The sequence below is a fragment of the Pelmatolapia mariae genome, linkage group LG9, assembly GCF_036321145.2.
Source record: "Pelmatolapia mariae isolate MD_Pm_ZW linkage group LG9, Pm_UMD_F_2, whole genome shotgun sequence".
Lineage (NCBI taxonomy): Eukaryota > Metazoa > Chordata > Actinopteri > Cichliformes > Cichlidae > Pelmatolapia > Pelmatolapia mariae.
Genome location: NC_086235.1, coordinates 17,270,025 through 17,290,559, shown reverse-complemented (window position 1 = coordinate 17,290,559; position 20,535 = coordinate 17,270,025). Strand labels below are relative to the sequence as shown.

At 45.7% G+C, this 20,535-nt stretch overlaps 1 protein-coding gene and 2 long non-coding RNA genes across 4 annotated transcripts in view; 2 read left to right on the top strand and 1 right to left on the bottom strand.

The window, feature by feature from the left end:
- ptprn2 (protein tyrosine phosphatase receptor type N2) overlaps positions 1-20,535 on the bottom strand; it is a 153,813-nt gene that overhangs the window by 100,933 nt on the left and 32,345 nt on the right. Inside the window, exons 4-9 of one of the 2 annotated variants that reach the window (XM_063483625.1) lie at positions 15,546-15,802; positions 12,495-12,948; positions 12,083-12,379; positions 11,781-11,821; positions 10,821-11,245; positions 1,604-1,690 (exon numbers count right to left, since the gene is read on the bottom strand). In XM_063483625.1, the coding sequence (XP_063339695.1) occupies positions 1,604-1,690; positions 10,821-11,245; positions 11,781-11,821; positions 12,083-12,379; positions 12,495-12,948; positions 15,546-15,802 (1,561 nt within the window). The remainder of the gene's footprint in view (positions 1-1,603; positions 1,691-10,820; positions 11,246-11,780; positions 11,822-12,082; positions 12,380-12,494; positions 12,949-15,545; positions 15,803-20,535) is intronic. The other variant, XM_063483626.1, reaches the window with a different exon arrangement.
- On the top strand, positions 5,251-5,593 carry LOC134634430 (uncharacterized). The gene is made up of 2 exons (XR_010094836.1): positions 5,251-5,341; positions 5,425-5,593. It is a non-coding gene; the product is annotated as an uncharacterized LOC134634430 (long non-coding RNA).
- LOC134634431 (uncharacterized) lies at positions 9,211-9,612 on the top strand. The gene is made up of 2 exons (XR_010094837.1): positions 9,211-9,380; positions 9,464-9,612. It is a non-coding gene; the product is annotated as an uncharacterized LOC134634431 (long non-coding RNA).

Here is a 20,535-nt window from a genome sequence, read left to right as displayed (position 1 = left end):
ATGCTGAACCATATAACATTTAATTCTCTTTTATGAATATTATGAATTAGTTATTAGTTGCAATGAACTCACGTACATGCAGAGAAATACTGCCGGCTAAGTTTTATAGTGTAAAAAACAATGATGATGGTTTTTCAAGCATCTGTGGCAACATTCGTGGGGATATTGATTTTCAAAGGACACTGGGGACAAAGGTATGTGTGGTTTATTCCCACTGATTCTAAAAACATCTGTATTATTTCTCTGTGTTATCATTATGACTCCAAAGAAGAGGACACATCATAATTTGTACATCTTTAAACTCAGCACAAAATGTCTTGTATGAACCCCCATCCCCACCTCACTATTGTAATATAAGAAAAAATTCACTGCTTGTTCAAATATAGTGAAAACTTGAGTTTTATGAACTTATGTCTGTGCCTGTTGTTACATTACATATAAATCAGATTTATTTCCTGTATAGATATGACAGGGAATAAAGAAAAGCATAATAATTGCACCTTAAGTAGCACTTTAAATGCAGGTACCTGTGCTGTACTATCCTGTAGTCAACTTTCACTCGTTCTTTCACCCCTTTCTAAACGAATAATAGCTCACAGCAATAATACCCTCTAATTGTGTTTGAGTGTCAGGAGTTGATTCTGAGTGATATGAAATGACAGGTATAATAACAAAATGAACGAAATCAGCGCCGGCACTATGCTACGTCCCCCTCGTCCTCCTAAACCCAAAGGTCGGATTTAAAGATCGAGATCAGAACGCCTCCTTGGCTACATTTATTTTAAGGCCCCTGTGCGCATTTTCGATGCTTAACAGTAGATACAGAACGCTCTGATAGTTTCACCCTCTCAGGAACTATTATCTGAGCCCGAATACTCTGTATCTACAGTTTCAGTGCAGCCTCACGCTGCAGTGCACCGGCTTTGGTGTTCATATGCTGCGAGTGTTACTGAACCACCCAGACTTTACTCCTCCTGCAGGAGTGTCTTGAAAGGCTTGTCAGATCTTAGGCGAACATGTCTCCTCTGCCTCCTACATGGTCTGACACCAAATGTACAGCAGAACCATGGTACAAGCACAAAACAGCCTGGGTTCAAGGACAGTTCGCCTGCTCATTAATATATTAACCGCCTCCTGCTGGACTACTTTCTCTTTTTCCAGCTCTCTATTCACTGCTTGCTTCCCTTTCGTTCGCTTCCTCTCTTTGCTTCTAACGAAAAATCGTTTGATGGCTTGACTGCTCTCTTTTTTTGACAAGGCGCACAGTGACAATAGCGGCTAGGCAGTGTTTTGAATACAATGGAGACATCAGTATGTGTCTGGAGGTAATTAGGCCTGATTTCGCTCCCCGCGAGAAGTCAAACACTCCAAAAGGTCAGAAAAACAACAAACGCCTACAGTTTGTGGCAGTGTAGCAGAGCATTTTCACACAAACAATGCTCAGAGCAACTGGACAACCTTCATTCTGCTTCCTCATCCTCAAAGGCACAAAACAAAACATTTCAAATGAGGCCAATTATCCTCTGTTCGATGTATGGTTTGTAAACGGCACGGTAAATCATTATTTGTGACAATGTGGGATGTTTTTTGTATCTGTACATACGAGAGCTGGGTGAGGTCTGCAGCGTGGAGGCTCAATCTCTGGGTCAGATGCTCCATCAGGTCCGTGCCCTGGTCAGTGGTGAGGGAGCTGGGGGTAAACACACACACACACATACATGGAGAGGCGTCAAATTTTTAGGTTCACACCCATACAACGTACAACCATTTAGCCATTAAAATGCAATTTTTTTAGGGAGATACTGTCACAATTCATACCCACAATTGGGTCATTGCACACAAGCGAATGCTACGGTCGTCTGAATGGATGTGCTGCACGCATTTGCAGACACATACAAACACAAACAAACACACAAAGCACCGTGCCGAGGGAAAAGGGATCAGCTGCCTCTTCAGGCTTGGTAAATCACCTGCTTTTTTCCAGCAATGAGACAAACAATAAGGTGCAAATGGAACCTGCATGAGGTGTAATGGCTGTATCATATGGACGCTCCTTTCTCTCCCTTTCCTTCTCTCATCTTTCTTCTTCTTCTTCGCCTACATTGGCGTTCTCTCCCCCTCTCACCGACGCGCACGCACACTCAAAGTAAAACACGATAACACAGAGTACACAAACAGCCGGGCACGCACGCGCCCTCACGGTGAGATGAGAATAATAAGGTGCAAATGGAATGGAGGTGAAGTGTAATGGTGGTCTGATAAAGCCATGCCTCATCTCAGCTCAGTCCACGGCTGCTCTCTCACTCGGAGAGTAAATCGGCAAGGAAATAGACCAAACAAAGGCAATCTGCTGGCCAGCGCGTCGTATGAAGAAATGAGGAGGGCATCCACACAGACCCACTCAGAAAGCCACTTTATTGTTGACAGCTTAACCTGGAATCACCGAGACTGCCGAGTAACTGCAAGGTGACATGCAGGACCAAAAAAAAAAAGTCATGGATCATAATGAGACATCGTTCAAATTTTGTTACCACCTCATTGCGGAGAAATGTGAAATAAACTGGGAAACAATTTCATGCTGCACTGGATATTGAGTGCAATATCACTTATGTTTTTTTGTGTTTTTTTAAGATACTCGGCATCATCTTGAAGTTTAAAAAAAAAATTTTTTTCCTTTGGACATACTCGAGTCAGAATTATGCTGACATATTTTGTTTAGCCTGCATTTGACACCACATTACAGAAGCTTTTCTTCAGCAGAACAGTGTGCTGTGCATGAGCGGCTGATTCACTCCACCTTTGAGAGAGTGGGAGGTTCTTTCTTTTTTTTCCCTACACTTTTCGAGGGGTTTTGAAAGTTAAAGATTCAACCAAGCAATTCCAGACACGTCTGCATCCCTCTGTGGTAATTCTAGCAACAGGAGTGACTTGGTTGTTGATGCTAGCACTTTTCCCCTTGGGTTTCTCTCTGTCTCCTTCTCTTCTATCCATACCTTTCCATTTCCCCCTCCACATTCACCATCCCATCCTCTTGCTATTCCCCAAACCCCCCACTACCACCGCCACAATGTCAGGAGCTGTCAGATAAGCAGGTTTGCGTAGCGTCACTGCAGGGTGCAAAGAAGCCGGGGATAACAACTGTGCAATCATGAGGTCTGCAGCAAAAGCACAGACACCTGTACAGGCCAACTATAGGCATGCACTAGGTGGGCTGAGGATAGACAAGAAGGAGGAGGGGCAGACATTTCACTCAGAAGGTGACCTGTTTCTTTCCCCTGGCACACACTCACCTACTAAATTGTGTGTTGACGTCTTAATCTGCTATTCCTATTTGTGTGGCAATAAGGTGACAAAGACTGTACCCAGTGGACCTTTATGAGAGTACGTGTGTTGAACAGGTGAAGGACAACCCTCTGACACTGGACTTGATAACGCTATAAAGGGATTTGAGAAAGGGCCAGGGGCGAAGACAGAGTCGATAGGAACTTATCTTTGCTGAGCTTGAGAGGTAAGAAAGAAGGAGAGAGAACTTGGCTGCCTTTGCTGACAAAGTATCATCATTAAAGCTGTAATACAACACAGTAATACCTACACACTGAGGGATTTATCAGCCCTGCTTTTCTAATCAGGTACAACACACAAAAAGGATTTCAAACTACAGTATCCTGTAGCATAGAGAAGTTCACATGTGGGTGGTTTTGATAGAGGATGCATGCAGTTTAAGGTAAGCTAACAAAGAAGACATTTGCTGAGTATCAAGATCTGTAAAACAAGTCTGTCTTGAAAGAAGTGCGTCACTGTATCACCAGTAAATGGAGGCAGCTGTAAAGTTATAATTATAAGAGCCCAATGAGGAATAAGACAGGGACTCGTGCTGTTGCTGATGTTAAACACAAATGTTATTGATGATGGCTTAGGCAACCAACATTACTGACATACAAAGTATTTCTGAAATTTATGGGTCTGCATTGCACTTCATTGTCAGGGACAATCATGTCATCCCTTTACATACTACAGCTCAATGTTTTTCTATCCTATACTGCAATTTATTTTTGTGGAGATGCAAACTGCAACATCCAGTGTCTCATCCCATGACATTTGTCTCTAGGTTGGCATAAAAACACCACAAAATACAAAACACATCATGCATTAGAATACAATTTAATTTAAATTCTAATAAAGGCTTCTAGTTTTTTATGGCTAGTCAGATTATATATATAGTAATGTGAAGTAGCATGAGGCACTGGTGCTTACCCTAACATTAGGGAAAAAAAAGAAGAATTAAAACTGAACAATTATTAAAGACTGAACAAGTATAGCCTGTTTGGAAGGGATACCAAGAGAAATCATCTAAAAAGAACATGGCAGCATGGCTTAAGTTTGAAAAGTTGCATCTGAACAAACCAAGACTTCTGGAACAATGTCCTTTGGACAGATGAGACCACAGTGGAAATGTTTGACTGTAATACACAGCACCATGTTTGACGAAACCAAACACAGCATATCAGATGTCAAGCGGTGGCTGAAGGGTATTGATTTGGGCTTGTTTTGCAGCCACAGCAGCTGGGCACCTCTTAGTGAGTGAGTTGACCATGAACTTTGTATAACAAAGTATTCTTAAGTCAAATGTGAGGCCATCTGATCCACAATTAAACCTCAGCCCAAGCACAGCAGCAAATCTACAACAGAATGGCTAAAAAAGAGAAGAATGAAGGTGTTACAATGGTCCAAACTGCAACCCTCAGCCTGATTGAATTGCTGTGGTGGGTTATTAAGAGAGCTCTGTAAAGAAGAGTTGGCGAAAATTCCTCCACGGTGAAAGCGAGCACTGCTAAAGGTGGTACTAAAAACTATTGAATTTCATATTACTGTAAAGTAAAAGTAATCCGTGCACTCAAATTTCATCAGTCACATCCAGCCTACAAGTTTTCTAGATAAGAATCCTTCATTTTCTATACAATCTTAATGTCACGGATCCGGCTCTGGGGACTCGGGGTCCGTGGGCAGTGGGGACTATGACTATTATTGTTATTAATACTATCACTATTATTATTATTATTATTATTATCATTATTGTCATTACTATTATTATTTGGTGTGTTCTCTGCACTGCCCCTGTGCGCATCTGTTTGTAGGCAGGTGTGTGTGTGTGTGTGTGTGTTGCTGTTTTCTGTGGCCAAGTTACAGGCATCTTCAGGCCTGAGGGGCGTGGCCTGGCTTGAGGACTGGCCACACCCGAAGCCCTTGCCACACACCTGCTCCTCATCTGGGCTCGTCGGGGGAGCTATTTAGAGGAGTGATGGAGCTTCCACCGACGCTGGATTATTGCGTTTGACTACACGTCAGTCTTCAAGCACAGTCAAGTGTGAGTGTATGCCTGCTGGAATAAGTGTGTAATGGCTGTCTCTATTGTTGTCCCCTCAGGAGGAGTGTGGGACGAGAAGGAGCAGTGAGCACGAGGAGTGCAGGGACACTGGGGCAGAGAGCACTACACGGAGACTTTTGGGAAGAAGACACTACACGGGAGTCTGGGAAACTGGGGATTTACTGTTGTTTACTTCACCACCTTGTAAATAAACACTGCTGCACTGTAGAGTCCGGCGTTTGGGTCCTATTTCCCCATCTCCCCACGGTCTGCCTACACAGACCCTGACAGAATAATCCAGCCACCATGGACCCAGCGGACTCAATGGAGAGTTTTAGGAGAAAGGTGACAGACAAAGTTAATCGTCTGTGTGACCTGTGGCTGGAAGCGCACGAGGAGAGTTTACGTCGCGCTGTGGAGAAGCGGCTGAAAGAGACGTTGTCTTGCTTCCCTTGGGTATGGGATACGCTCTACCCGATCGTCGCGGACTTCCTACTTAACACGCTCCACCTCCACTCTCCTACTCAGGCTGCTTTTCTGCCCGACCAGCTGGTGGACCCGCAGCCTGACACGCCGGCCCCGGCATCGTTAAAGAAGCGACGCTCGCGCCGCCGGCGCTCCTCACCGCAGCCGGATTCACGGACTTCACAACAGCCGGCTGTGGTGAGTTATAAGGACAATTTTTCACTTTCCACTCCATCTGTTTGTTTACCTGGGAACTGTGAGACCGCCAAGCCTGTTACTCGGGCAGCCGCCCTGTCTATAGCTGAGCGGTCTGCAGTTCAATCATCTACCCCACCTACAGCAGCCTCCATTCCACTACCCACTCCAGCAGCTCTGAATGCTGCTGGGAGTAAAATGAACTCCATTAGTGTGTTACAGCCTTTCCCTGTTATGATGGAAGTAGAAGGGGAAGAAAGAAAGAAGAGGGTAGAAAGGATCAAGGAGGTAGAGAGTGTTGCTAAAGATTGTATCTCGTTGCCTTTATCCAAACTGATTGCGGGCACTGTACAGCCCACGCCACAGCACCCCGGCCCGGCCGTGCGCCTTGTGCAGCTGCCATTAGTACCGCCTCGGCCTGAGGTCTTTACACCTCCCTTAGCCTCACTGTCTGCTGCTGCCACCCTACTGACTGCTTCTCTCTCTGTTCAACCGATTGCTTTTGCTGTGCCACCTTACACTTCACCTGCAGCTCAGTTAGCCGCTCAAGCACCTGCAGCTCCACTTCCTCAACAAATATCATTACACTCAGTAGCTCAGTCTCTAGTACTGTCACCTGATCTATCGCTAGCACCGTTAGCTGCCCAGCCAGAAGCTCCGTTAGCTGCCCAGCCAGAAGCTCCGTTAGCTGCCCAGCCAGAAGCTCCGTTAGCTGCCCAGCCAGAAGCTCCGTTAGCTGCCCAGCCAGAAGCTCCGTTAGCTGCCCAGCCAGAAGCTCCGTTAGCTGCCCAGCCAGAAGCTCCGTTAGCTGCCCAGCCAGAAGCTCCGTTAGCCGCTCAGCAGCCACCTTTAGCTCCGTTAGCCGCTCAGCAGCCACCTTTAGCTCCGTTAGCCGCTCAGCAGCCACCTTTAGCTCCGTTAGCCGCTCAGCAGCCACCTTTAGCTCCGTTAGCCGCTCAGCAGCCACCTTTAGCTCCGTTAGCCGCTCAGCAGCCACCTTTAGCTCCGTTAGCCGCTCAGCAGCCACCTTTAGCTCCGTTAGCCGCTCAGCAGCCACCTTTAGCTCCGTTAGCCGCTCAGCAGCCACCTTTAGCTCCGTTAGCCGCTCAGCAGCCACCTTTAGCTCCGTTAGCCGCTTTCATCTCACATTCAGTTATCTATAGCTCAGTCAGCCACTCGTCTTCACCCTCAGCCAGGGGTCCCAATTGCCTCTGGTCCTGCATCTGCTCCAGCTGGAGGGCTGAAGCCCGTCCAGCCTGAAGTTTCGTCTGCTGGGGGGTCGGGAGAACCCAGCCAGCATCCTGCCTCGTCGGCTGGAAGGCCCGAGTCCCCTGTCCAGCCTTATGCCACGTCTGCTGGTGGGTCCGAGGAGCCCACCCAGCATCACACCTCGTTAGCTGAGGGTCCTGGTGGACCCAGACAGCACATCCTTCCGTCTGCTGGCAGTCCGGGGAGGTCTGTTCAGCCGTCACCTGCTGAATCATCCCCCGCGACATCTACATCACCGCCTGCAGCATCCACCTCACCGCCTGCAGCTTCATCTCCTTCACCATCCACATCACCCGCTCAACCATCATCTTCGCCGCCTGATCAGGAGCTCTGCGAGCCGCAGCAGGAGCGCGGCGAGCGGGAGGAGCCCGCGCCGCCTGATCAGGAGCTCTGCGAGCCGCAGCAGGAGCGCGGCGAGCGGGAGGAGCCCGCGCCGCCTGATCAGGAGCTCTGCGAGCCGCAGCGGGAGCGCGGCGAGCGGGAGGAGCCCGCGCCGCCTGATCAGGAGCTCTGCGAGCCGCAGCGGGAGCGCGGCGAGCGGGAGGAGCCCGCGCCGCCTGATCAGGAGCTCTGCGAGCCGAAGTGGGAGCTCGGCGAGCCGCAACAGGAGAGAGCGCCGCCTGATCAGGAGCTCTGCGAGCCGAAGTGGGAGCTCGGCGAGCCGCAACAGGAGAGAGCGCCGCCTGATCAGGAGCTCTGCGAGCCGAAGTGGGAGCTCGGCGAGCCGCAACAGGAGAGAGCGCCGCCTGATCAGGAGCTCTGCGAGCCGAAGTGGGAGCTCGGCGAGCCGCAACAGGAGAGAGCGCCGCCTGATCAGGAGCTCTGTGAGCCGGAGCAGGAATTCGGCGAGCGGGAGGAGCGGCTACCATCAAGAGAGGGGCTCGGCGGGCCGGAGAAGCGCACACCGCCGTCGGAGGTCGACGTGCAGGATGTATCTTCACGTCCAGCGCGCCGTCCACGTCCACGTCCAGCCGCCCGGCCGCCGCGTCCACGTCCAGCCGCCCGGCCGCCGCGTCCACGTCCAGCGCGGCGTCCACGTCCAGCGCGGCGTCCACGTCCAGCGCGGCGTCCACGTCCAGCGCGCCGTCCACGTCCAGCGCGCCGTCCACGTCCTGCCCCCCGGCCGCCGCGTCCACGTCCAGCGCGCCGGCCGCCGCGTCCAGCCGCCCGGCCGCCGGGTCCTGCACAGTCAGTACATCGGGAATCGTGGCCGCAGCGCCGCCGTCACCGGACCCGGGGCGAGCCGCCGGAGGAGCAGCACCACCGTCACCGGACCCGTGGCCGCCCGCCAGAACTGCAGCGCTGCCACCACAGGACTAGAGGTAGGCCGCCTGAACTCTTTGATAGTAGTTGCAGGTCACCTGAACTGTGTTTCTGCTGCTGTCGAACCCGAAACAGGATGCCTGACTGTGCTTACCTGCATTGCCGGCCATCGGGTCGGCCGCCTGAACTGTTTTGCTCCCGCAATGGTAACTTGGGGGGTTATTGAACTGTTTTGTGCCTCCGCTGGAGTCGCGGTAGGGCCTCTGGGACTTTTTGAGAGTGATAGTTTGGTCATTTGGGGTTGGTTCCAGCCCTCCGTCCTGTTGCCCCCCGCCACCCGCCCTGGGGTGGTTGTGTTGTGGTTTTTGTTTTGTTTTGGGTCGTCGGGAGCCGACCCTTAGAGGGGGGGTACTGTCACGGATCCGGCTCTGGGGACTCGGGGTCCGTGGGCAGTGGGGACTATGACTATTATTGTTATTAATACTATCACTATTATTATTATTATTATTATTATTATTATTATTATTATTATTATTATCATTATTGTCATTACTATTATTATTTGGTGTGTTCTCTGCACTGCCCCTGTGCGCGTGTGTGTGTGTGTGTGTGTGTGTGTGTGTGTGTGTGTGTGTGTGTGTGTTGCTGTTTTCTGTGGCCAAGTTACAGGCATCTTCAGGCCTGAGGGGCGTGGCCTGGCTTGAGGACTGGCCACACCCGAAGCCCTTGCCACACACCTGCTCCTCATCTGGGCTCGTCGGTGGAACTATTTAGAGGAGTGATGGAGCTTCCACCGACGCTGGATTATTGCGTTTGACTACACGTCAGTCTTCAAGCACAGTCAAGTGTGAGTGTATGCCTGCTGGAATAAGTGTGTAATGGCTGTCTCTATTGTTGTCCCCTCAGGAGGAGTGAGCACGAGGAGTGCAGGGACACTGGGGCAGAGAGCACTACACGGAGACTTTTGGGAAGAAGACACTACACGGGAGTCTGGGAAACTGGGGATTTACTGTTGTTTACTTCACCACCTTGTAAATAAACACTGCTGCACTGTAGAGTCCGGCGTTTGGGTCCTATTTCCCCATCTCCCCACGGTCTGCCTACACAGACCCTGACACTTAATTGTTATTATTTATATCATTATTTATGTTTAGAAGCATCAAATGGACTTTTCCACATGTGTGGGTTTTCTTGGCCAAAGAAAATAAATCAATATAATATAATGCAAAAAAAATATTAAAATAACTGGAAACATAGCAGTGATATGATACTTGATTTGATCTTGAAATTGGCTGTCACTGAATATTTATCTGGAAAGATAAGCATATTAGGCACACTACAACCTTGCCATTCATAAACTTTCTGACTGAATTTCTCTGCCACACTCTGATAAAACAAACCCCACATTCACAACCATGATCAGTGTGTGTGAATGATGATCATTTATCTAAAACAGGAATCCCACTGGGCTTTGTTCTTGGCCCACTTCTTTAGTTTATGCTTAAATGACTTACGCAGAACAGATTTTCTCAGCATTTGCAGTCCATCTCAGCAGGATTTAAAAAGCTCCTGTCTTACACGTAACATCCCATTCAAGAAAACAGCTCTAGTTTGGTTCTCTTTGTTTTAGAGATGTCAACTATTCCAACCTAAAATTTGAGAAAGATATTAAAATTGTTCCAAAAAGTGGGAGAAACGTTTCTCCCACTTTCTACCACTTTTTGGGATTTCCTTAGCTGGATGATTGAGCATGCATCAAGACATTAAAATTGTGCACTTTGTTGCAAAAGCAGATTCAGTTATTAGTTATTAGGGTGATATCTGGCTCCCAAGCAGCATCTCTGTATCAAGCAAGCTTAATTTAGTGATATATAACTGAGCAACTAAAAATACGAATAGGAAGTTGATAAGATAAGGTCGCAGTCATGTTGTTAAGGAAATTACATTTGCTTTAACATTATAAACTCAACTATCTGTTTAAATAATCACATCTAAGGTGTTCAGTGACCTGGTGGCTCTTATCAGGGCATCTGGCTCAGCTCAAACATGGAGCCACTCATCCATAATCCTAATTTAGACAAACAGGTATTTCTGGTCAACTCTTTACCCACAAATCAAGGTACAGCATTACTGTGATCTTCAGAAGGCTTAGGGTTTAGTTTGGATTTCACTTCACCAAAACCCTTTTGTCAAGTTTAGGAAAATACGAGAGGTAGTAATTTCTTATATATGTATAAACATCATATGTTTGAATCATACTTACTCTGTGCCGGTGATGATGTAGCCAAAGTGTCTGTCCTTCCCTCTGCTGGAAAACTCCTTCACTCCCACATGGACCAGCTGGGTTTTGATTTTCATGTCCTTTTTCTGTGGCTCCTCCAGCTGCTTCCTTCCTTCTGGGCCTTGAATCCTCTGCATCCACTTGTCAATGTCAGAATCGACCTGTACGTCAGGGTCCTCTGCCCCACCGGTCAACCGCAAAGTGGACCCTTCCTTTGCAGGTACTGTCATGGTCTTCTCCTCCCAGCGGTGGGGGACGGTAACTTGGTCTTGCGTTGTGCGGCTATGCACGGTCTCCAGTCCTACCATTTTCTGGAGCGGGGCTGGTGGTCCACTGTTGACCTCTGGAGCGTTACCAAAGGGCTCCATGTTGAGGTAGTCCAGCAGCTTGGAGAAGAAGGCGGTATGCTGTTGTGAATCAAGAATGAATTCTCTTTAGAATAGTGGAAACGTTTTCTTTTTAGGTCTACCTACACATTACTTTTGTCTCCTTACAAAAGAGAATTAATCAAGAGAAACTCTGTTATCAGCAACTGAAAAGATATGAATTTGTTCTGCATTCACCAGCGTTTCTCAGTCTAACTGCCAGTCCAAGGTCTAATAACATCTTTTTATTTTACCAATTTTAAAGGCTGCTTAGTAGATTTACTCATTTACCATTGTTAAACAAGAGTTTTGTGACATTGTGCAAAATAATTCTGATATCAAAACGTTCCATCCAGCGAAAACGCTGGGGTCAGACAACAATCAAGGAATTTTCTACGTTTCTGCAGTTGCAAATTTGCTTTCAAGTTCTAATAATGCCAAAGTAAATGGTAGTCTGCACAACTTTCAAATCATCCCCGTTTGAAAAGTGTTCAAAAGAAAATAAAATGCAAGTTTGGACATGTCTCACTCCCTGAGAAACCAATTTGTTGGTTGGGCAGATTAATTTTACATTCACCTTGTCAACGGGCTCTTTGTCTGCGCCGTCTATTTTCTGGCCTGGAAACAAACACAATATATGTGAGCAGATTGTGTGAAAACTGAAGTACTCTTTTGTATTTAGCAAGGAAAAACAGTTATGACTCAAAATGAAAGACTCAAAAATACCTCTGGCAGCACTTTGAACAGAAATTACATAAACAAAGCCTTACTAAAGCATCTTCAGCTTACAATGTCTTATTCTCTCTTACATTTATATGCTCATAACTACCATGAACGCTGCAAGCTTTTATTCTCTCTTTCGCCAGTAGACATACAGACCTTGCTGTTTCAATCTCAGTGTGTTTTTCTGGTTTAGATCCTGCTCTTTATCTGATTTCAGGTCCTGGTCTCGATTCAAATGCATTGCTGCCTGGGGCTCCCTGTTACCCTCCATGTTCCCCCTGGAGTCAGTGGCTCCTGGTCCTGGCTGAGCTTCAAGCGCAGGGCGCTCCACATCCACCTCCCGCAGAGCTCCTGTGATGACTTCAGCCAGCTGGTCCAAATCTTTGCCCATCAAAGCATCCATGTTGATGCTGTGCCTCCCCAGTTGGTTTACCAGATTCTGGATGACTCGCTCTGGACAGGAAAAGAAGGGTTGATAGAGCATTTATAAATGCATTTAAAAAAGCACCAAAACGCTAAATTTTCCTGAAAATGTAGAGGAGAAAAAAGCAACTATAATTGATTGTACCATCCATGGCCCTAAGAGGCTGTTTTGCGGCGAGTCGGTTCGAGTCAGCCTTGAATAGCAGTTGGTCTAGATTAGGCTTTTGGGCTTTGGAGCCAAAAGCAACCTGAGTCTGTGGCTCTGCGTGGTCGTTTAAAGCTGGTCGCACGTAGCTGAGGTAGTGGAGCTTTCCTTTGGGCCACATCGCCTCGCCACCTGGACTGCCCTGCTGAGTGCCTGGTGCCCCGGAAAGAAGCCGTTCCATATGGCTGGAAAGCAGCGTGCTCTTTCCTGGGTTCTGGTTGGAGTAAGCTTTACTGAGCTTGGGATGCCTGCCCTCTCCACTCTGTGTAACGACTTTGGTGATTGGAGGCTGGCCGGCTCCTTTCTGAAGACTATAGATTGTGGTCTCCTTCCAGCCCTGCTTGGGCTTTGGCTGGCTGGGCTCTGAACGGTCATCAGATTTGATGTCTTCTTTCTACACACAACACAATATACTCAGTATACCACATTTAGACAATTGTCAATATGTCACACATTTTCACCAAGCTAGCTATAATGGATCAGCCTGTTAGTAAGTTGTGACTATGACAGAGTGAAGAAAACTAACCTCTAAGTAATATCATCCACCAGATCCACCCTGGTCCATCTAGGATTAAGCTTAGGCTTAGGAGTAGGGTTTGGGTGCTATTAACATTGCACCCAAACCCTACATGCAAGCAACAATGAATGGATATGTACTATTGGGTCCATAATTGGTTAGGCAAAGGCACTATTTTTGTAGTTTTGCCTCTGTTCCTCGCTGTGAAACTGCTTCTCAACTGAATTTTTAGCGCCTGAAATTGTGGGACTGTGTGTAAAAATAGCTGTCATTCCTTAACATTCATCCATCCATTTTGTGCAAAAAGTTTTGTTCAAAAAACCAAAAAACTTAAAGTCTACCTCCTGAGCCACAGCCACCCCACAGTGGAAGGGAAAATAATTAATGCCTTATGTGAAGGTGCCTCTTTGTCAGCTGTGTCAAATATCTAAAAGCATCCGTGTGCTGAGAGGCGCTAACAGGGTAAATGATCCAGAATTATTTATTGTACAAGCTCTTAAAACTGAAAAACTTTAAGGAGACAAAACTGGATAGCCTACCAGCAGACAAACTATAACTTCCAAATGTCGGCTGTAGGGTTATATATTTCTCGAAGTTAAGCTAAAGCTAAGACCATGTAGCTTTTTAAGGTTAAATATGGATAATAACAAGCTTTAAGGAATATTTTTGTAGGGCTGTAATTAGAAAAGTGTCTTTTTAATGCTAGTTATGTGTTAGCTTAACTAGCATTATCTTCGTACTAGCTAATCTACACACTGGGTATTAAAATAGTGCTTAGACATAAAGAATTATAAATCTTTTCATCTTGCTAAAAGTATTATTAGCTTTAGCCCTTAATGTATAGAGTATAATGATCTGAAGCCATGTCACTATGCTATCACTGTTAGCATGCCTAAATACAAGCTTGTGAATCTGCTAGCATGGCTGTAGAGTTTGTTGCGACATATCAGTCATATGATAAGTATAACCTAGCATTTTCTTCTTTGTGACAACATTAAAATGGGTTGTACTGGGTCAGCATTGTTGTGACAGGCTTCAGTATAAAAAGAGAAGCAACCTTAGCTCGACGAGACGGGACAGGATATGAATGGGGAATCCAGATCAAAGACAACTGCTCTTGGAAATTGCATTATGGAAATCGTAGATGAGATAGTGTCACTCAAAGAGTAATTTCATGCATTTCCACAGCACACAACAAACTTTAAAAAATATACCCCCTCTATCTGAGAGGTAGCAGCAATGTCTTATCTAAAGAGAGAGAAAAAATTGAGTCATCTGATTTAAAAGTTCGTCATATGAGTATATATTTGACACATGATGAATAATGTATTTACATTAAAATGATACAAAGCCGTTTAGAGGCATTTTAACCATTTGGTATTGTAGCTGTTATTAATATTGGCACCAAAATGTGTGATTGTGCTCTAAGAGAGGAAGAAAAATAATTCCTCTCGTGTGAATCATAAGAGCCCACGTTTCAATTCAGCATACAGTATATCCATTCCACTGAACAGCATCATTATCCATGTTGCTGTTGCACTAATACTAGCTATCTCCCTTGCCATTTTCCGTCCTTCAAATGTATATAGAGAAAATGTCAGTCTTTCCAACCCCGCCGTACTGAGAGGTTATAATGGCATTAGCACAGCAAGATGGGAGCTGCTCTGCCATTCATGCTAACCATGTTTGCCTTTTTCCATCACACCACACAACAAAGGAGCTCATTTCATCAATAAGGAAGGTCCTGAACTCTTCAACTTTGCATTATGGCTGCACTGACACAGCAGCAGGAAGCAGCTCGGCTATGAAGGATGCGGAGCACATTTCACACAAAGCCGGGGTTCCACCCTAAATATAAGGACTGAATAATGTAAAGAGGTGATGGAGGATCTTTGTATAAAAAGGCTCCCAGCTCAGTGGGAGAGGAAGCAAAGACAGAAAGCAAGAAACAAAGGCAAAGTAAAGACAAGAGGGCGACCCCAGCAGAAGGAGAATACTGACAGTTTGTCAAAAGAAGTGGGAAGAGGCCCTTCTATAATTTAGCCAAGAAAATGTGACGCTTTATGTTTACTTGCACGATATGGATTCCTAAATCCTAACCTTAATGTTGCACCTACTTTTACATAAGCCATTAAAGCATATTTCAGTTTAGTATGTCCCTGCCATAAAGTTGAAGGACTAGCTTGAAACACATTAAATGGCAGACAACCTGACCTTTAGTCCTGACACTACTTCCTTCTTCATCATTTTTCAATCATTTAGATCCAGTTGCTTCTTAAATGCCTTTCCCACCATACGTTATCAACCCGTCATGTAAGGTTCTGCAAAATGTTAGAATTAGCTTTAACATCATCCTACCACAAGCCTTTTTTCAGCCCTTCTGTTGTTTTTTTTTATTTTTATGTGTTTGTTACTGTTCATTTCACTTAGATGCCCAGCGGCTCCTACACATTTACTCAGTGCTGGATTCTCACTTGAACATTGGCCACCTCATGTTGGACTCCCGGTTGTCCATCTATTTCAGCCCGCGGCAGGAAGCCCAGTCCCGTCAGGTACTTATGAAGGTTTCTAGTCAACTCATCTTGTCCAGGCCTCAGTTTCCTGTCTCTGGAGCTGCTGTAGGTGGTCAGGAGGCTTGGAGGGGTGGCCTGATGGTGGAGGGGGATGTTCTTCAATTTGGAGAGCTCTCTGGAGATGACCTGCTGAGTGATGTCATCCTGCCATGTCAAACCTAAAAATAAGAAAAAGAAAAACGAAAAAGAAGTAATATTAAAATATGATTGTTTTGTTATATTGTTGCTTACATTATTCTGCTGTTCAGCACGGAGAACTGTTCAACTGTACAAGACTTCAGAGAAAGTGTTATACTGTAGTTCTCTCAGCACTGCAGAGTAAACATTATGGTACAAAACAGCAAGGATAAAGGATGAAAGAACAGAGGAAGTCCAAAATTATGACAAGCTAAACTGAAGACATGACTGCACGTGCACACATGTAGGGACACATGTCTGCACATACATGTACAGACACGCACACACACATATGCGCGCACAGCACAGCCCATCAACAAGCCCGGGGAGAATGTCACACAGTGGCCTGACGCCGTGCCAACATCCTTGCTAATTGCCAACACATAGTTGGGATGCAGAACTCCTGGGCAGGGGCAAAGCACAGTGGTGCCAAGACCAGATGGAGCTACCCAAGCAAAAAAGATACCCAAAACATGGCATCATTCCCAATGAGCCAAGAGACACAGGATTCCACTGGCGGAGAGCGCCGAAACACCAACCATATTATATTTTAAAAACAAGAACACACAGATGACACGGCAATTGCAGAGTAAGAGTATTTTACAATGAGAATCAATTAATTGCTGCCGCACAGCGAACTTTTTTTACCAGACTCTAAAGAGGTGTCTACCTAAAGAATCCAATGCTGCTCTTGGGTTTAATAAGGAAACAGACTGTGAAGTAGAAATCTGTGAAGGAATGAGCGTTTCAACACTGCAGAATGTCTTCATTAGCCGGGTTTCTCACCCATACACGCTGGATATTCTCATAGATATTCATAAGCACCAGATGAGGATCTGAGCAATGCAGAGTAGCTACAGATGCCTCTAGTCATTCTTGGCAGCAGTGAATGGAGCACAAAGCAGCGTATGTTGTCACTGTTCTGGAACGCAGCTCAGCCATCCATCCGTACAACAATGACAGTTAACTACCCGTGGCTTACGCAGTGTGGTGTATACTTGCTATATATTACAGTGGTGATCATCATTTATGCCATCATCAGCGAGCGATGGGAGGATCGGGCCTGGCTTCAGCCCTAAAGGATCCATATGGCACCTGCAGTTTACTGTAGTCGGTTAAATAGGTTCAAGTGGTAAATGCGCAATGGCGCCGCAACAGGATGAGGCCGGCTTCATCGACTGTGACACCTCTATCCCCTCTGTCTCCTGGGGAATGCGTTCATTTCCATACATACCAATGTTTTGTCTGCGTGTGATGGGCCCCACTTGAGGCAAAAAGTATGCCAGCGCAAATTACAGAATCAAAATGAGCCATTTTATAAAAGAAAAAAAGTCAGGGAGAAAAGTGGTGGGGCCTTTACGGTTGGGCTCCTCTCAATCAACCTCTCCGCTGATTATCCTGGCACGGAGGAGCTAAATGTCATGCAAATTCATCTGTAAGTCCAGAGAAAGAGCAGGTTCCATCATCAAGTGTTGCCGCTTTTCGCCTGTTAAGGATAGCATCCCGTCTCAGGCAAATGCCTCAGTTAATTAACGCCTTGCCATTAGTGCAACAGCTTTCAAACAAGCAAGATATTTCTGTTGGCCTCCTGTCTGTTTTCTGTGTGACAGAGGGAGAGGGAGTGTGTGGGGGGCTCCTAAATATTCAAAGCCTATTAGATGGGATCCTGTCTACATGCCTTGTTGTTTCATGTGGTGTTTTTTCTTTTTTTGAAATGCAGATTTTCCCCTTTCCTTCACTTCTTTGCACTAACTGATTTAAAGGCATTAATGGAAAAGAGCTTGAATTACTTAGCAGCAAGTTCTGTTTAATTAGCTGAAATGAAATGTGTCAATCTGAATTTGACAAGTGCATTAAATCAATGTAGGCTCTGTTATATGAATGTACATGCTGTATGAGTGCCATTTATAACATACTGCTGCATTTGCTGTGGGGTTCATGTTAGTATTTAGAACTCAGTACTCTCACACCTCAATAAAATAAAATTTAATGAAAGCGTAAAAGCTCCAGCCCCACCTAGATTTAGTTATTCTCGTCCCGGTTAAATGTTAATATATGTTTATATGGTGCATAGAACATCTACAAGAGTGCAAAGACATTTAGTTGAACTGCAGCAAATAATTTGCTCTGAGTCAAAGTCTGCAGCAGAAAGTAGCCAGAGTCACACTGAATGATTGAGTAGATTCCCCGTGTTTTCCTTATAACAACTCTAGTTTTCACACAGCACATTAGCCTGTAAGTGTATCTTTTCTCCCCGCTGCTATCTAGCTAGGCTGTGAAGGAACAGACAGAGTGGAACATGGTGAACAACAACAGCAGTTTTAGTTGCTTGTTTGTCAAGGAAAGCAGGTTTGCGCAAGATCCGAAGCAGGACCACGAGTAACCTGTTGTTTCCGTACCGCTGGAGGGACACGATGTCAGTTTATGGTCACTGAGTCTCCCTGACCGATGATTCCTGTCAATAGAGCTAATGCAACTGTCACAGTGCATCATCTTACTTGACTTGTCTGTATGAGACTATGTGCTGCTCTACAGAGGGTCGCGAAGTCAATCAACTTTAGGTTACTGCAGTTTGATATGCTCCATCAACTTTATATTACCAGTCTTGCATTCTGACATAATTCTTTCTGATGTTTAACATGTGGCGCTTGAAAGCATAAAAACTGATCTGGACCTAGTATGAACTGTACTCACCTTCTAGGAGCACAACTGCTTGCTAAGTCCCTCCTCCTCCATAGCTACGGTTGCTATGTCTGTAAATGAATGGGGTAAAAGTAGAGCTACACTCGCTCTAGCCAAGGCTAGCTCGCTATCGACACTAAGCTTCTAGCATCTTCAGGAATTTCAGTAGACTCAGGCAGAGATTGTTTAAAAGACCCAGGTATGAGTTGCAGACAAAATTTTTGTAACAGCAGCTTTAATAACAAAGCAAAACCTTCTCTGCCCTTCAAGGTCGTGTGCAGTTTGGAGAACTCCTCCTTTGTTCTTTAGCTAGCTCCTTGGTCCAGTTTTGGCCTCACTTGCACATGTGCGTGTATTCATAATACCATGGCCTACAAACTTGTATCATGGGTTAGTTTTATGTTAAACTAACCCATGTTTTATGCCAAGGATTATCGTAGGTGATGATAGCTGGGCCTTAGGACAGAAAGCAAACGGAAGTCATGAAGAATGAGCATCAGGTAAGGAGCACAACCAGGAGATTGCTTGTTGTTTTTACCAGCTTAAATGGATTCCCCCACCATTACACTGGCAATGTGGACATCTTAAAACATCTGAGTACAAACGACCTGAACTTCAATGCATTTGTGCGCCCGCTCACAGCATAGTTAAAAGGCATGAGTTTTTCTGGCCACAGCAACACAGTCATCACCCACCATCTGCTCTACTGCCCAGATTTGGCTCTCTACAACGTCTTCCTCCTCTCCAAAATATAACTAAAATTTCAGCATTGCTGTTACAGAGGAGATGTGGATTACAAAAGCAGTATATGTGGCGAGGGCAGAAGCACTGCGAGCAGTGTAGCGGTTAATGGGGAAATTATGGTCCAGTGATGGTAGCGCGTGGGCAGATAGATGGGCAGTTTTGGACTGCCTATCTGTCTGCAGTGGTTGAAAACTCCTCTCTGTAGACTCTCCGCAGACAAATACCTTCGTAAACGAAAGGACACATCTGCAGTGGCATAAATCAGGCATCAAAAGCAGACGACCACAAAAGATAGCGGTCAAGTTTATGGGTTGAGTTCCAGAAGTTGTTCGTTGCACCTTAATTTTGGCACACTTTCAGCTGATTTATTTCTCTTAACTTCTACTGGGAGAACTTTATTGCACTCTCTCTGTGACCTTACCTTCAGTTCATCTGCTTTGTTAGCCACTCCCATCACCCGGTGAAACAGAGACCAGAGGAGAGGACAGAATATAACATGACACAAAAAACACAGGAGAACCCACTGCCCTCCACAAAGTAGGGAAGCACTGCTATGATTGGAAAATTGCTGTTCCAGTGAGGGCTTTAGAGAACGGTCAATTAAATACTTCATCATTTGAATATATTGAACATCAAATTCAAATCGCTGCAGTAACTGAATTAGCTCCTGTGTGTATAGTCACACAATCCAAGGCTACAGCAGCACACATATTTAGCAGAGCAGTAATGATCCCAAAGCTGTATGACAGCAGTCTAGCTATATGAAATGTGTAGGAAGACTGCAGCTGTGCACAGTGAATACTAACTAAGCTTTAGATGACGTGTAATATAAAAGTCATTTGCAGCTGGATGACAGCGTCTTGCATTCAAGAGGTATTGTGGTGAAAATTTAATACCAGACAATGTGCTCTGCCAATGGGGGCACATCCAGACAACCTAAGCCCTTTTGTACAAGGGTCAAGTTCTATTGATCTGAATGACATTGGTGTTGTGCATTGAGCAGAGATTGTGTGATTTCTACCTTTCTACCTCTGATGCAAGATAAAGAGGATTGTAAATCGATTCCATTGATGTTCCCCCCGCGTTTTTTTCCTCCCCTTCATCTCTTCAATTTGGGCTACAGTACAATGGTCTCTATAACCCCGTCTAGCCTCAAAAAAGGGTCCCCGATGTCTCAAAGATGACACTTCAATAGCTGTTGAGCTGATAAGAATAACGTGCCACCGAGCATTAACAGTGCATTGTGGACTCATCCGAAGATAATGCTCCGTGTCTGTGGATGTAATTC